Here is a 15,894-nt window from a genome sequence, read left to right on the forward strand (position 1 = left end):
AAATGACGAGGTTTCTCACTGAAAGTGTGAGAGATAGGCTGGATCGAGTAAATGAAAACCGAGGCAAATCCCATCCTTAAGGTTCCCATCAATCAATATCAGGCGGAAAAGGGACACAACCCCATCGCATCGGCAAGCCGAGAATTCTCGGGATCCAATACGAAGAAGAAAAGAAGGAAATATATGTGCTACAAACCCCCAGCCATTCTCGCTAGGGTAAGCGAACTTGCAGGAGTCATCATCATCGTCTCATCGAAGATCTGAGATGAAGGCTTCCATATCTCTGTGCGACGAGTTCGTTCGTTCAGTGGTTCAGACAAAGCACGAGCCTCGTTCATCATCGTCGTTTATTTCTCTTTCAATTGTGGTACCACCCACCAGATATGATACCGCTTTTCCGGGGGTGGGAAGCTGACCTCGGCGACTTCTCCAAGTCGATCGAGCTTGCCTGGATGTTTCTCGCAAATCCGCTGAAGCTGCGAAGCCGCTACAGAGATAGCCACACAAGTCGTTTCGAGGCTCTTGATGTTCTTCTTCCACTCGTCCTCCGTGCCGACGTACTTCGCTTGAGTGGGATTCGTGCCTTTCAGCTCGTTCAGCATCCCACGGGTCGTCTTGATGGCTTCGCCGTAGCTCGAACAGATCTGCTGGATCTCGGATAGATTGATGATGAGGTCCGCACGGCCTTGACGTTCGAGGTCCTCTAGCCCAGGCACGGAATCCCATTGCAGGCCCAAGAAGGGCTTGTACCGAGCTTCGTAGCGATGTTGGGCCTGGGAGTATGGCTTTGGCCTGGCGTCGATCAATGCGAGGTCTTGTAGCGTTGTGCAGAAGCTTGAGAGGAGACTGGCGAGCGTGACGTTGACTTGATCCTGGAGACTGAGGCTCTTGATCCATTCGCTAGAGGATCGACACTGCTCCCTGTCTTCTCGACTTAGCTTGCCTGCTTCTGGTAGTTGCAGCTTCTTGACGACGAAGAGTTCCATCTCTATCAGACAGCTGAGGCTTGTCCGTGTGAGGTGCTGCAAGACGGTGAAGATCTCCCGAAGCTCGTCTGGGAGATATAGATCCGTTTCGAATCCTAGTTGGATCACCCAGATCATCATCTGAAGTTTGTGGATTCTTGTCCATGTCGAGAGTGGGCAATGCTTGTGCAAGTTGCCTGACACGTCCTGCATAAGCCGAGGCACGACGATTTCATTCAATTGCTCATCAACCTCGTGAGCCACCGTCTCAAGCTCGTCAAAGATGGGCAGTGCTTGAGTAAACGTCCGCCTCATCCGACACCGATTCTGACACACCATCCGGTAGATGTTCGTATACTCGCCAAACATCCTCGACATGAAGTCTTCGATTAAGCGTGATGCGCGGTGTCGTGGATCAGTGGGCACCTCAATCTGAAACGATGCCGGATCTGCTAGCGGATCACCCGCCAGCACGAGGTCCCTGATGTCCGTGAGCATGAGGTCGAAATGTGAAACCTCCCCGGCGACGCAGTCACCCGCCGTCAGGATCTCCTGCATCTTCGCTCGGGCGTAGGTGCCTGGTGGTGGTTGTCGATAGGCAAAGGCCCAGGTCGCTCGTTGCAGGCAGTGCGGACTTTGCCGTATGCGAAACGAGGTCAAGGCGCGGGTAGTGAGTATATCGTCACACAACTGCGTCCATTTCTCGCACGCCTGATCCCATGACAACTGGGCCATTGGTCGTGGTGGTGTACTAGTAGCAAGTTGACGCTGGACCTTGTCCGAGAATGCATCTGGCACCGGCGTGGCGAGTTCGTGCTGTTGCCTGATGTCCTGTATTTTCGCTTTGAACTTGTCCCACTCGTCAACTCCTTCATCTGTAGAATCCATAGATGTGAGCAACTCCTCCCTCGCCAATAGCCTAAGCCTAAGCGTGTCTTGGACATCTTGATCAAGACCTGAGGTTTCCAACCAATCCGCCGCGTCGATCAGTAGTCTCGTACCATCAACAGGGCTCAGTGTCGGCAACAGCTCCCTCCCAAAGAGGTACGTAACAAAGTCTTCTTCCTCGTAATACGTATAAGTCTGAATCAAATTCAGTGTGCACTGCACACACTTGACAACGGCAATGCAGTACGCTCGAAGGACAAAATGCACAAGCTGCTGTTGGACTGTCGTCTCGTCCTTAGCTGAAAGACCTTCGAAGCGGAGGTGGTATGGATGTCGGTTTTCCGGAGCCAGAAGTCGAAAGACGTGGAGTGAGGTGAAGATGTTTTGTGAGAGGGGGTAGCCGTCTTGAAAGCTCATCTCGAGACGGAAGAGCTCGTCCATGATCCAGAGGACTTGGTTGGCGTTTAATCCGGCGCAAACATCGAAGTCTGGTTCGAAGGAGTCGCCGGGAGGTATGCGTCCGCTGTCCATCTTGGGATCCATGATCTGGAGAAGCATGGTCAGTATGCGTGGCAAAGACTATAGATTGAAGCAATTGCTGTACGGCCCAAGCCGATACCGTGGCGAGAGACCGCGTCCACAATTCTCAAAAGTGACATTCGAATTCACATACCTCAAGCGCCCCCACAGCCTCAAACAACGTGAAGCACTCATCCTTGACCAGCTCGCCGGGTTGCAGCTGCTCGCTCGCAACCACAAAATCCTCCGTGACATCTCGCACACCTCTGCTCCCAAACGAGATCGGCTGCTTTCTCAATCGTCGGGCTTCCTCCTGGAGTCTGGCTTCCGCAGTGGCAGGATCGGAAAGGTCGTCTGCTCCATTTTGTTTGTCGTTCAGCGGCGGTGCTTCTGCAGGCATTGTTAGATTTACTTTTTGGACGCGGTGCCTGTTACGAGTGAGAGAAGTCTACCGTCGGCCACATCGTCACTAGGCATTTCAACTTTGCAGTGTTTTGTTGGGCATCTGAAGTCACAAAGTTGTCCATGGTGAAAGAGTGTGGTACAGAGCAGAAGTTCAACGAAGAGGGCTTTTGGCGAGCTGCAGTCCGCCGAAAGCTCGGGCCTTGGCGGATGCCTTCTTTCTGGTGACGATTCTCTATGTACAGATGATACAGGTTTCTCGCATTGAAGTGCAGTCCATGAAGCTATTAGAGCATCTTGTTGACGTAGCTCATCTGGCTTTCCCTCCAAGCCTTGCCTCCGACTGCCTCACTCCACCCCATCTCCCTCATCGTTTACTGCGCCGACTGGCCAGCCTGTTGCTGCATGGCGGCCTGGTTGGCCTCCCCAACCGACTTCAATTCGCTCTGCTTGCCGTTCTGTATCCAATTCACCGTCAGCAATTTGTCTTGATAACCAGCCCATATTCCAATCCCATCCCACCCTCCTCCCAGCTGTGATTTCAGGGTATCCTCACCTCCCACTTAGCGAACCTCAAATCCATCTCTCCTCTCCTCTCAGCCTGCAATCTCTGATCCTCCTTCAGCGAGCGGCGCACGACGCGCGAGGCGACCGACAGGTAGCGGTTGTAGCTGTGAAGAATCGTGCGTTAGTTTACCCCTTGCCCAGAGCTCGTACGCAGCTCGCGGCCCTCATCGGTTTGCGGTCTCGACGTACGTGATACCGGCAGCCTTCCACGCGAATGCCATTGTGTCTGTTTGTGGGGTTGTTCGAGAGATGGGTGGATGTTTGGGGTGCTGGTCGGGCGCTGTTAAGAGCAAGCTTCGGAAGTTGGACAACCGCGGGTGAAGCCGCTTCAATGGCTGATCACGTGCCAGGAATCGCGGGATGTTTCGCCGTCGTCCATAACTCTCAACAGTACACTCGTCGTTCCGCTCAAAGTGGAATGCATGGAATCGTCAATTCCCCCGTTGTCCAAAGACCGACTAAGCTCTTGATCCAACTTCAGATCGATCAGACAGGTTGCGAGCACTCGGGACAGACTTTGTGCGAATTGAGTAGGGTAGACTGTTGTTTCTGAACTTTGAGCGCTTTGTATTGGTACAGCTCACTACTTGCGCATGGACACAAATGAAACGTCTATGATATTTACACTTTCAGGCCGATCTCCTCAGCATAAGGTAACGCGAAAAGGTCACCGACAGCGCTGACAGACGCCTTGTTTTCAAGAGCCTCCTTCGCCACCTGCTTCACCTTGTCCGCGGTCACGCCATCGATCGATGAGGCCACCTCGTTGATCTGGTATGGCTTGCCGTCCCGGGTCAGGCCAGCACCAGTGTACTCAATAGCGGCCTGAGTGCCAGATGCAAACTCGAGCTCCTTGAACTTGGCAAGAGCCTTGGCCTTGTTGAACTCCTCCTCACTGATGTTCTGCGCGACAGCCTTGAGAGTCTCGACGACCTTGGGGGCGGTGGCACGGATGTCCGAGGCGGTGCCGTTCAAGCTGGTGACGAGCAGACCAGCGTCGGTGTAGATGTTTGACTTGGTGGAGACTTGCAAGAGTGGAGTCTGTTCAGCGGCCTTGGAAAGGAGGGAGAATCCGGATGCCCACTTGATGCTAGTCTCTCCGCCGAGAAGTGCTGCGAGAACAGCCACCTCAGGCTTGTAGAATGAACCAGTTGGAGAGCTTGATCCAGGGAAAGCAATGACGAGGGAGTTGCCGGATGCGTGTGCAATGCGCTCCTCACCGCCGTAGTACTTGGACTGCTCGGACTTGATGTCGATGGCTGACTGGGCAGGGACGTCAGTGAAGAACTCACCAACCCACTTGCTGAGCTCGCCATGGTCGACGCCGTTGGCAACGATGGCAAAGTTGGGCTTGGCGTATGCACCACCAGCGTACTCGGCAAGGGCATCGGCGGTAACGTAGTTCTTGTAGAGGTTCGTCGAAGTTGGGTGAAGCGGTGCGCCCAGTCCACGGTGGAAAGCAAGGCTGTGTACGCTCTCTTGCGCAATGGCCAGGGTGTTTGCCAGTCGTAGCTTTGCGTTGAGCTCCATGAGTGGGATGATTTCCTCATTGACGATGTGTTCTGTGTAGACGTCAATTACGCGTACTGCAGTCTCTTTCAATCTTATTGCAGTGACTAACGCTGGTACTTGGTCTGGCTGGCGACCTCGGCGAGTAGCTCGACGAAGTAGGGCAGGTCGTCTCGCAGGAACTTGGCTCCAACGACAAGGTTCTCGCGGGTGTGGTAACGGAGGAGCTCAGAGCCTAGCAGCTCAGATTCGCGTTGTATCCGCAGGGTCGAACGTCGCTCGGTGGACTGTATTATTGTTCCCATTAGTCCTTCCATCTCATGTATTGACTTTCTCCTGCCGTACCCTAAACGCGTATCGTTCCAGGCCCTCTGCGACACCTGGGAGGATCTGATGCCTGGTGCCAGCTTTGGACACAAGGGCCAGTGTGGTGACAGGACCGGCGTAGTCTCTGCTGGCGTACTTGATGCCATTGGCGTCTCCCTGCTGGTATGCGAGCGAGCCGGAAGCTGGGGAGGCATAGCCCCTAGTCGACGGCTGCCACGACTGGCGGAGGGCGCGCTGAGCCTGTCGCTGGATGGCGGCGCGCGAGATCATGGTGGTGACAGGCCCTCGCGGGTGGTGGATGAGGGCGGGCGGTGCAATGGGGGTGCTGGCAGCTTTTCCTGGTGAAGCCGAAGCTGCACTGAAGTTCACTGAGAGTCGGGTGCCAAGCCGGAGCACCTGAATCAGCCGCTCATGATTGGCTGGCGGCGGCCCCGCGACGAGTCACTCACAAGCTCAGTGCAGCGTCTGTCACCCACCGCCGTGTATTGTCGCCGCACCGCTCAATAAGAAGACGACGACGCTCTGCCTCTCGCTGCCGTTGGACTGCACAGTCGGCCTCATGCGCAAGCGACGGCGGTAGCAACTCGCCAACTGTTCACGACGTGAGAGGTCTGAACAGTTACTCCCACCACCACCACCACCACTGCTGCCCGCAAAATGGCACAGGTAGGAAAACTTCCGCCGCAAGCCACACGCTGGCTGGCTCTCTATATCGCTGTGGAATGCGCCCGCCCGGCCTCGACTGACATGTGCTCGCAGCGATTACAGGAACTCTGCGCCCTGCTGGTCGAAGACACCTGCGGCTACCTCTGCTCTGTATGATATTCCTGCCGGCGCACTCCATCTCGTCGCTGTTCACTGACAATCCTCGCTCTCCAGCAAATCTTCACCACCCTCGCCGAGAATGGACGACTCTCTCGATTCCAGATCCAGCAACACACCCACATCCCCGCCCGCCAACTTCGCACCGCCCTGGCTGTCCTCGCCCAGCTTCACCTCCTCCATCACTACACCGGCGACGAGGGCCTCACCTTCTACTCCGTCGACTGGCGCAACTCCTACTACCTCACCCGATCCAACCGCATCATCTCTCTCGCCGAGGACCGATATGGCGAAGGCGCCGGCAAGATCATGGCTAACCTTCTCCAGCTGGGCCACGCTCGAGTTGGCGACCTAGCCCAAGCCTTCGACTTCACCACCACCAAACCCAACAATGAGGACGATCCTTGTCGCGAGCATGTGAACGCAGAAGGCGGGGCTAAGACCAATGGAGCAGGCGCAAACCATGTGCGAAAGGCACCAGACACCAAGATCAATACTGTCGGCCAGTTCCATGCCACCCTACGCAAGTTGCTGAAAGCCGGCCTCTTGACCAAGGTCAACAAGAGAATCTACACTCCAGCCGCCGACCTGGACGCAGAGATCGAAGAGGCCGTCATCAGCGACAGGTTCCCAGACGGCAAGATCAACGGCCCCAGAAAACAAGCCGAGTTCAAGACTGCGGTCAACAGCCTCAAGCGCAAGTGGCGAGACAACGACGAATTCACCGATCGAGACCTCGAGTCCAAGGGCACCATCCGAAGACCAGGCGAGCCGCCGGGGAAGCGTGCCAGGGTCAATGGAGGCCTGACCAACGGCGCAGGCCACGACGACCACATCGAGGAGAACGCCCCAAAGCTTCCGGTACTGTGTTGTGACCTATCTCAACGCAGAGTTCCGTTGCTGACACGATTTAGAATGAAATGGTCTTGAAAGTTAACTACGCACAATTCGTCCTAGCATTTCGCACCGATCGGCTCGAGCAACTCGCAGAGTCATACCTGGGCCCAGTCACAGCTGCTGTGTATGGCGCGTTGCTGCAGGCACTCGAAGGCAAGGTGCGCGCCAGGGATGGTGACATCCAAGCCGATGAAGGATCGGATGACGAAGAAGACGACCTCCCCGTTGCCTCCACCATCGAGGTTGCCGACCTGCTGGACCCGACCGTCGACTTGACTCTTGGCATTCAGGGGATGTCGGACACACACCAGCTTCCAAACGGCGATACGAAAGGCAAGAAGAAGGCCAAAGTCACCGACAACGAATCTGCGGGTATCAAGCGCGAGCACTCGGATGACGAGAGCGAACACCATCCCAACGGCTACATTTCATACGAAAGCCGCAACAAGCGCCTCAACCTGGTTGAAGACCACCTGAAACTACTCGAAGAGCACTCAAAAGGCTTCTGCAAACGGGTTGGAGGTGCCGGCCATGGCGAGTGGCGGGTGTACTTTTCAGCACTCACCGACACACTTGTCCAGACCACGGTCGATGCCACCATCTTGGCTCGATTCGGCAGGACGCACGCCTTGTTGGTGCGCATGCTCCGCGAGAAAGGACGGCTGGCAGAGAAAGAGATTGGTGCTCTGACATTGATGCGCGCAAAAGACGTGCGCTCTATCCTGACCGAGCTGCAGTACGCTGGCATCATCGAGGCTCAAGAAGTCCCCAAGGATACCTCACGGCAGCCCACACGAACACTATACCTCTACTTCCACGACCAGAAGCGAGTACAAAGCTTGCTACTCCAACAGACATACCAAGGCATGTCAAGAATGCTACAGCGTCTGAAACAAGAACGAGAAAACTACAAGAACGCCATCGAAAAGGCCGAGATGATGGACGTCAAGCAAGAAGAGCTCAATTCGAACGAGCGAGATGCCGTAATGCAGTGGCGAGAGGTGGAAGAAAAGCTTGTGATTCAAATCCAGCGGATGGACGAACAGGTGGCGCTTTTGCGGGACTATTCTGGAAAGGACAGCTCTCTGGTTTCATGAAAATGTATCAACAGGATACTGGTCTTGTTCAAAGGGATGGGCAGGATCGGCTTCGGGACTTTACTTGCATCTGGTTGCATGGCGAGGGCGTTTCACGAGGACGAACTGGGCCACGGTCCGTTCCAGTTATCTGCATTTGCTGGAGTTTTTGGGATCGATGGAGAAGGGATACGGGCTACGACTCTAGAAATCGGCTGGATGGCCGGTGACCTTTTGTCTCTCTGGGAGTTTGACATGGCCTTGTGCTCTCGGATGATCGAGCCGGCTGGGTGTGGATGCTCTGATACCTTTCTCGTGATATCCACCTCTGTAAATGCAATTGACCTTTTCAAATGTGCTGCAGACTCGTTCCTTCCGTTGCAAGAGTCTGTGATCGCCTCACGCGCTAACAGGGGATTAGGCTATTATGGACTCATCTCACATGCACCTTCCACCATCAACATCACCAACACCACACAAGCGCACTCCTCCATCGACGGCAAACTCGCACCCTTCCCTGCTCCTTGAAGACAGACCATGGCAGGAGATCACTTCACGCACTCCTGGTCTGAAGAGTGGCTCGGGGGATAGTGAGGTAGGAGACTTGGTAGCGAGGACCAAGTTGCTTACTCTCAAGCCAAAGAACTGGCCATTGGCATGCTTACCTACCTCTCTCACCACCGCAAAGCCACCTGAAAAATCACGTCTTCTCGAAATGTGATTTCGACTGACCTTCAAATAGCACCTGCCATCGCCTCTCTGCCCCCCATACTCTCCCCAACTGACACACCGACAAGATGGCCACCACCTCCACCGTTGCCGCGAAAACTCTCAGCACTCCGGAGATTCTGGAGATGGTTCCGCTGCTACTCCCTGCGTGGGATCTGCTGCTTTGCCAGCGCGTCGCGACGCCCTGGAGGGATACTGTTGTGCGCAGCGAGGAGTGCCAGCGTACGCTGTTCAGAGAGCCCGTCACCAAATCCGAAAAGTGGACATCGCTCGTCGTCTGCGACTCCATCCCAGCTGGCGAAGGACCGCTCATCGTCCAAGCCATGCACCCTAGCGACATAAGCAGTCGAAACCGTGGAATGGGGACCATCAGCGTGGTAGAGCCAAATCCCTTTCTCAAGTTCACCACCGACGAGAAAGAGAGCCCGATACATCTCGACTGTCCCGCCGCAACCATCGCCTCGGCCATGTCCCTCGAATATCACGAAACAGTCACTATGCACCGGCTTCTGCTTCTCAAGAACCACGCGGCAAGTTTCCTCGACATGTACCTCACCCAGGCCCCCGTCCCCTCGATCGCCTTCTACCTCGAAGAAGACAACCCCTCCGCGCCCGCCGGGTTCTGGCTCGAGAATCCGCTCGGCGTCACCGTCAAAGACCTCCTCCAGCTGCTGAGACCATACCTCCTGCCCCACGCGAAGACGCTCCCGACGCTCTGCTTCATTTTCGAAAGGGCATGCTTCGCGTGCCGGACGCCTGGCGCAGCGTCTTCGACGCTGGAATTCCGAAATTCGAGAAGCTGAAACGCAAAGTTGGCGCGTTAGCTGCGTTCAAGATCGGGTGCGAAGACAATAAGCATAGCGGGAGGGATCTTGGGCTGCTTTTGGAGGGCGATAATCTCGATAAGGTTGTCGCTATGGCGAAAGTCAATGCTATTGCGATGGGGGCGTCGATTCCGGAGGTCCTGGCTGAATTTGAGAGGATGCAAGTTTGTCCCCCTTGAAGGGTCGGAAGGAGGACTAGTACCGTGGGAAGACTCGTTAATGGGTCGACGTATCGCCACAAGGGCTAAAGAAGTAAAAGCCATCCCCGAGACGACCGAACGATCCACGCAACCGGTACTTCGCAACGCCTCACCGAGCATATCGATATTTCAGGGAAGACCTACAACAACCAGCAACAAACCAGCTCAACAACAAGCAGCGCCGGCCCCGGGAGTTGGAGCAAGGTGTTATACCGTGGGAAGACTTGTGACAGACGACGCATCATTAACAGGGCAGAGATGTAAAAGCCATCCCTGAGACTACCGGACGTTGCACACAACCCGTAGTTCGCATCGCCTCACCGAGCATGTCAACATTCTAGAGAAGACCTACAAAACAACCAACGAACTCAGCTCGATGGATAGCAGCGCCTCACTGAGCATATTAATACACCAGAGAAGACCTCCAACAACCAACAAACCAGCTCTAAAGAGCAGCGCCAGCCCTAGAAACAACAGCTGCTGACATCTGCTCAAAAATCTCCAACTTTGCCTTTTGTGATTTTGGGTCGGGGTGTCTGACTCTGGGCATTCACATGAATGCATCCGTGTGCTTCGCCAAGACGAACGTCAGCTGAGACAGAGACACAAGGCAGCCTTGACAAGGGGACTGTCTGGTTAGAATGGATCGAAAATGGAATGCACCTTTGTCACTTGTCGCGCTACCTGTCCGTATGTTCAAGAACAGGGGCGATTCGACACGATATGTATCTCCCGTGCGGTATGGGCAACGCACCGCGAACTACAACGACGAGAAGCAACACCATGATTGGCGTGGTAGTCAGAGACCAGCCATGCAATCCGTCCAAAGACCATAATCGCCAGGAGAAACGCAATCCAATATCATAAATCTCATAACCCCTAAAGCCCCTTCATCAACTCCCTCAACGTAAGCGGCTTCCTCACCGCATTCGAATACCCCTCATGATAACTCACCCACACCGTCGGGACAGAAGCCTTCATCGCCGCCGCCTTCTTCACACTCTCACTATTAACAGGCACCGCAACCGGCCGTCCAAAGAAATCCCTCACAATCCTCTTCTTCGGCGCGATGCCCTCTCCTCCACCCTTGCCATCATCAAGCTTCTTATTAGCAGCCGTGGGAAACACGCCCCCGAACCGGGCCATTCGCGCCTCTTCGTTCATGCGAGTTTCTTCTTTCCTCCACTCCTGCTCGAGGACCTGGCGGACGGCGTAGCGCGTCTTGTTGGAGGAGGAGGTGCCGGCGGTTTCGAAGGTGCAAAGGGTGTCGAGGGGTGGTTCCATGCGGTAGATCCACTGTTGGGGGCCGAAGCTGGTGGCGGTGGTGGTGGTGTCGTCGGTGACTTTGACGCGGTCGAAGCGGACGCCGCTGGCGCCCATGGCGTTGACGGCGCGTTTGACAAGGGTTTGTTCGGAGGATTTGCGCACGGAGGCTGTGCCTTTTTCTTTGCCGCTGCCGCCGACGACGATGGGGTTGATGTTGGGGGTGAGCATGCGGAAGAGGAAGGGTTGCAGGTCGGTGGTGATGTCTGCGGTGGAGCTGAAGGAGCGTGTTAGTGGTAGGGAGAGGGCGGATTGTAGGGCCTGGACGTGGGCGCTGTTCTGCTTCTCGGCCTCGTGGGCGGCCCAGGAGGCGTTGGGTCCTGCGAGAGGATGCACTGCTGGGCGATCGTCGTCATTTTCGGTGCCTGCAACATACTGTGCTCTAGCGGAAGAAGCGAAGAGGTGGTGAAATCCAAGGATTGGAGTAGACAAGTATGGCGCCAGTTCCCACTCGTTGCTGCTGAAGACGGCACCGGATAGCTGGTCGTGAAAGTTCAGCCATTCGTATGCTGCGTCTGGCTTCGAAAGCATCGTGTCGTCCTGAAATGGATGTTCTGGATATGCGGCAAAGCAGTCGGTCATGATTCGGTCCGTGTCGCCTTGCGTGTCGATGATTTCCCGCAGCCGTTGTGTCGCTATCCGTCTCTGGCCTTCTGCCACTCCCTTCACACTGGTGATGCCGTCTAGCGACGTCTGAAGCGGTGTCTTCGCGGAACTCTGAGGAAACCCAGCGCCTTCTTTGAACACCCGCTCCACAATGTCTTTGGGCCCACCTCGACCAAGACCTCGTGCAGCGCCGCCACCATGCTGAAGGTCACTGAGGACATTGTCTTCGACCCATTTGCGAGTCAATCTGAGATCGTCACCACCAGTCGCTCGCAGTTTGCCAGCAACCCATTCTCCTACGACCAGAATACCACGCATGTCGCCTTCACCGGCTCCACTGCCATTGCGATCCTCCTTGCGGTTGCTCACTCCCCATGTCGCCTCGCATAGCCTTCGCACGCCGTCGCCGTCGCATGGGATGCCCTCCTTCTCAAAGATGCCGTGCATCCTCGTTACCAGACTCTGGACGGGTGGTTTGCGGACGTGGATGACCTCAGCCATGAGGCTCTGCCTGAGAGGCCGCAGAGACGGGTGGTAGATGTCATTGCAGACGAGGATGATTGGGCGGAGTAGTCGGAATCGATCTCCTTTCTTCTTCTTCACGGGGGCCTGATAGGAATCAGCTTATCAACGCTCGTGGACGAGACTCGACCTGGACTTACCTGCTGCATGGTGCCTAGAACATTCGAGTTCTTCTGGTCCAGCATGATCAGATCAACCAGAGCCTTCATGAAGCCTCTCTCGCCTCCACTCCCAGTCACCACACCATCGACCTCATCGACAATGACGCAAACAGGTTTCGCAGCTTTCTTGGCCCCATTCGCGCTCTTATTGTCAACGCCCTTGACATTCTCAGTACCAACCATATCCCGAATCCGTCCCTTGACGACTGCACTGCTCCTCTCATCGCTCGCATTAATCTCTTGCACTTCGTACCCCGCTTGTTTGGCACAGACATGTGCGAGTGTCGTCTTGCCCAATCCCGGCGGCCCAGTGAGCATCAGGACTTTCCTGTGCGGCTTCTCTTCGAACACACTCTCTCCCTTGGTCTTCTTGGGTGCGCGATATGAGCCAGGGTAGACGATCGGGTCCCATCTCTTCAGCCAGTGCATGACATTGCGATGTGTCCGCTCATCTCCAATCAAGTCTGTGAAACGCTTCGCCCGGTATTTCTCTGTCCATAACAGCGACGACTTCTTATTTGTTGCTTTCGTGACCACAGGTGCTTCGGGGACAGATTTTCGTATCGCGGCCTCTGCTTCGGCTTCCTCTAGGAGCTGGTGGATGTCGATGCCATAGTACTGTTTCTGGGCTTTGGCGGGGCGTTTAGAAGACAGAATACTATTGCCGAAGTCCATATCAGCCTTGCGTTTCAGCGACGTGTCCAGCATGTTGTCGTCACTCAATCCAATGTGATTGTGAGGTGAAGCTTTGGAGGACGCGTCGAGACGTGAAGCGCGTCACTCGGCTGCCACTCCGAGCGTCCCAAGTTTCCAAGACTTCTCCGCGCCAGTCTCATTCATTCGACCCACGCTAACACGTGCATAATTGTGGAGATGGCGCGCTCAGATCGTGAGTTCGTGCATCGCAAGCATCCCCCATCGATTCCATCCCAACGATGCCCCAGCTGCCCCCTTACTTCAGCCCACATGTACATGATCTCGTTCTACCGGCCTCATGGGCAGCATTCCTGAACCGACGCTAGATCACTCGCCTGCCAACGGCGCATCGACGAGGACGACGACGAAGCGGAGTGCGCCCACCGTGTATTCGCGCGACTTCGCATATGCGGACAACGGGCCCATCGTCGTTGTTCCCACGCGCATGGCACGCGCGGACATCCTCAAAGCCAGCGCAAAGACCTACGCCGAGTACGTTGCGCCCTTGCCCTGCCCACCCACCCGCCATCTTGTCCCCAGTCTCTCAACATGAGTGGTTCCAGTTATCTGGGCCACTCTGCCCGATTGCGCCTTCTCGAACTGGGTGGCAGATCGCCCAGCTACCAGGACACTGTGAACGATGAAGCTGAGAACTTGCGCAAAAGGTTACTTTCGGGTCCAACGGTAGACATCCTCGTTGGGCCCGAGGGGAAGCATTGGAGCCTCCACCGCAACCTGCTATGCCACCACTCGTCCTACTTCGAAAGCGAATTCCATGACTACGATGGTCCGAAAAAGAATGGCACTAGAGACAATATCTTGGAGCTGCCAGACGACGACCCGATGGGGTTCGAGTTGCTCGTCAAATGGCTGTACCAGGGACAACTCGAAGATGCATCCCAGCTGTCAGAAGAGGCGAAATACGACTATGCCGTTGCTTGTCACAAGCTGTACTTGCTATGCGACAAGTTTGACATGACCCGGCTGAAGAATATATCAATGGACCAATACCGACAGTGTCTGAACGAATGTCAACTGGTTCCTGACGCCGAGGAGATCAACGACATCTATCGCGCATCTCCTGTCGGTTCGCCTTTTAGATCGTTGATGATCAGAATCGCTGCCAGGCAAATCATGGACCCCGAAATTGACAGAGATGCTGAAGCATACAGGAAGTGTTTCGAGAACAATCCTGACTTCGCAGTCGAGATGGTCAATGCTATTCGATATATGAGTGGCGGCATTCTATTCGATGACCCGACATACGGCGATCTGTGTTCATATCACGATCACAACGATGTCTCAGGGTGTCAATTCGAAGGCAAAGGCAAAGCCAAGGCCAACGGCAAGGCACGCGCCGTGAACGGGCAAGGTTAGAGCTTTCAAGGGGCGGGAAGATCACCTTCTGGTAATGATTGCTCATGGTTTGAAGGTCCATTTACCACAGCTGGCGCTCCACAGCAATACATCTCCATCCCGTTGATGGCCGAGCTGTCGTCCGACAGGCGAACTCCCAGGAAGCTCAACACGCCTTCTACCTCACCGGTGGTGTCGAAGAAAGCTACGCCAAATCGCAGCACCGCTGTCAATGGAACGCCAGCGCGGGCTATAATACGCACACCGGCTGCGAATTCAGGTCAGCGACGACTACCAGTGCAAAAGGGCAATGAAGCGTACACCCGACCGAACGATCAGACGTCTTCAGCACCCAGGAGTCTGCCTCCCAAGCTTGAGAAACGGGGGCCGGTGAATGGCGCCACTCCCAAGACCACGAACGGGCCCTCGCCGATAGTTTCCAGGAGCGTACCTAATAGGACCTCGTCTGTAAGCAGCGTGGAGTCACCATTTGATCCAACCGGGCAAGACCCCATGGCGTTGAAAGGAGCGATGCTTCGACTATCGGCACCTCGAATGAAAAGTGTTGCGCCGAATCCAACGGAACAATCGCCTCTGGTGTCTAGAAGCGTCAAACGCATACCAACGATCGTCATGAACGGAGAGGCCTTACTACCAGCAATTATGTCCCCAACACCAAGTCAACCCCCACCAAAGGCCAATGGGCACGGAGGTCTGGAGTTGACGAAACAGCGCCTCAAGAGAGTGCCTCAGCGACCCAAGCCCGGCATGAACGGACGCTCTACGAACAGTGCGCGCTCAGCAATGAGCACTGAAGTGGATGCGCAAAGTACAACATCGTCACGATCACGGAAGCGTAAATTCGAAGATCGAACGCCCAACAGACCCAAAACCAGACCAGCAAATGGCGTCTCGAAGCCGGATCATCACAATAACAATTCGACATCGAACTACCGACGAACCAGCTCTTACGCACCGAGCAGTCGTTCAGTCAGCGTGGCCAGCGGTCCCAGAAAGTTAAGCCGGATTAGCAGCGTCGCAAAACAGCCCAATGGAACTCGAGGGGCGATGAGTGTCGATTCGCGAAAAGAGACGAGCAGCAATACTTCGAGATCAACCAGTGGCCAGAAAGGCCGACCTCCTAAGCTCGCGACCAACGGTCATCGGACGGCGAAGGACAAGGAGAAGAATGACAGCATGGCTACGAAGTGACCGCGTCACGATTGATGTGTGCGATTTTGCGCAATGAGGATATGAAGACGACATTCACGCCGTTGATATAGGTATACAGAACTCGAAATACAGCAGCAAAAGCCGAATCGCTTTCATACATCATCGCCAGCTAGATCCACATCCTCGGAGATACTTGACGCTTGTCGAGACTGAGCTCATTGCTGGACCCGGTACTCGTCATGCGGCTAAGTAGGTAGCCATTGAGTGCAGGAGCTGTCAAGATCGATCTACCCCGCCGAGGAAATGACTTCACTTCATGCTCGATGGTCGAC

The 15,894-nt window shown here is 55.2% G+C and overlaps 7 protein-coding genes across 7 annotated transcripts; 3 read left to right on the forward strand and 4 right to left on the reverse strand.

Annotated features, from left to right (window-relative positions):
* Positions 1-347: 347 nt before the first annotated feature.
* Positions 348-2,849, reverse strand: M409DRAFT_69297 (uncharacterized protein; the record flags this gene model as incomplete). The annotated part of the gene is made up of 3 exons (XM_033818225.1): positions 348-2,399; positions 2,527-2,641; positions 2,785-2,849. 3 exons carry the CDS (start codon positions 2,847-2,849, stop codon positions 348-350), a joined length of 2,232 nt encoding a protein of 743 aa, XP_033662951.1.
* A 299-nt stretch (positions 2,850-3,148) lies between these two features.
* On the reverse strand, positions 3,149-3,562 carry M409DRAFT_27442 (uncharacterized protein; the record flags this gene model as incomplete). The annotated part of the gene is made up of 3 exons (XM_033808571.1): positions 3,149-3,232; positions 3,331-3,445; positions 3,531-3,562. The coding sequence occupies 3 exons, from the start codon at positions 3,560-3,562 to the stop codon at positions 3,149-3,151; spliced, it is 231 nt and encodes a 76-aa protein (XP_033662952.1).
* A 400-nt stretch (positions 3,563-3,962) lies between these two features.
* Positions 3,963-5,447, reverse strand: M409DRAFT_27443 (uncharacterized protein; the record flags this gene model as incomplete). Its single annotated transcript, XM_033808572.1, has 3 exons — positions 3,963-4,903; positions 4,963-5,137; positions 5,196-5,447. 3 exons carry the CDS (start codon positions 5,445-5,447, stop codon positions 3,963-3,965), a joined length of 1,368 nt encoding a protein of 455 aa, XP_033662953.1.
* A 387-nt stretch (positions 5,448-5,834) lies between these two features.
* Positions 5,835-7,993, forward strand: M409DRAFT_27444 (uncharacterized protein; the record flags this gene model as incomplete). The annotated part of the gene is made up of 4 exons (XM_033808573.1): positions 5,835-5,843; positions 5,937-5,993; positions 6,057-6,860; positions 6,914-7,993. 4 exons carry the CDS (start codon positions 5,835-5,837, stop codon positions 7,991-7,993), a joined length of 1,950 nt encoding a protein of 649 aa, XP_033662954.1.
* A 776-nt stretch (positions 7,994-8,769) lies between these two features.
* Positions 8,770-9,504, forward strand: M409DRAFT_27445 (uncharacterized protein; the record flags this gene model as incomplete). The annotated part of the gene is made up of 1 exon (XM_033808574.1): positions 8,770-9,504. The coding sequence occupies one exon, from the start codon at positions 8,770-8,772 to the stop codon at positions 9,502-9,504; it is 735 nt and encodes a 244-aa protein (XP_033662955.1).
* A 1,100-nt stretch (positions 9,505-10,604) lies between these two features.
* M409DRAFT_27446 (uncharacterized protein) lies at positions 10,605-13,045 on the reverse strand (the record flags this gene model as incomplete). The annotated part of the gene is made up of 2 exons (XM_033808575.1): positions 10,605-12,263; positions 12,317-13,045. 2 exons carry the CDS (start codon positions 13,043-13,045, stop codon positions 10,605-10,607), a joined length of 2,388 nt encoding a protein of 795 aa, XP_033662956.1.
* Positions 13,046-13,582: 537 nt separating this feature from the next.
* On the forward strand, positions 13,583-15,601 carry M409DRAFT_69301 (uncharacterized protein; the record flags this gene model as incomplete). Its single annotated transcript, XM_033818226.1, has 2 exons — positions 13,583-14,405; positions 14,466-15,601. 2 exons carry the CDS (start codon positions 13,583-13,585, stop codon positions 15,599-15,601), a joined length of 1,959 nt encoding a protein of 652 aa, XP_033662957.1.
* Between the last annotated feature and the right edge of the window lie 293 nt (positions 15,602-15,894).

The sequence above is a fragment of the Zasmidium cellare genome (assembly GCF_010093935.1).
Source record: "Zasmidium cellare ATCC 36951 unplaced genomic scaffold M409scaffold_37, whole genome shotgun sequence".
Classification (NCBI taxonomy): domain Eukaryota; kingdom Fungi; phylum Ascomycota; class Dothideomycetes; order Mycosphaerellales; family Mycosphaerellaceae; genus Zasmidium; species Zasmidium cellare.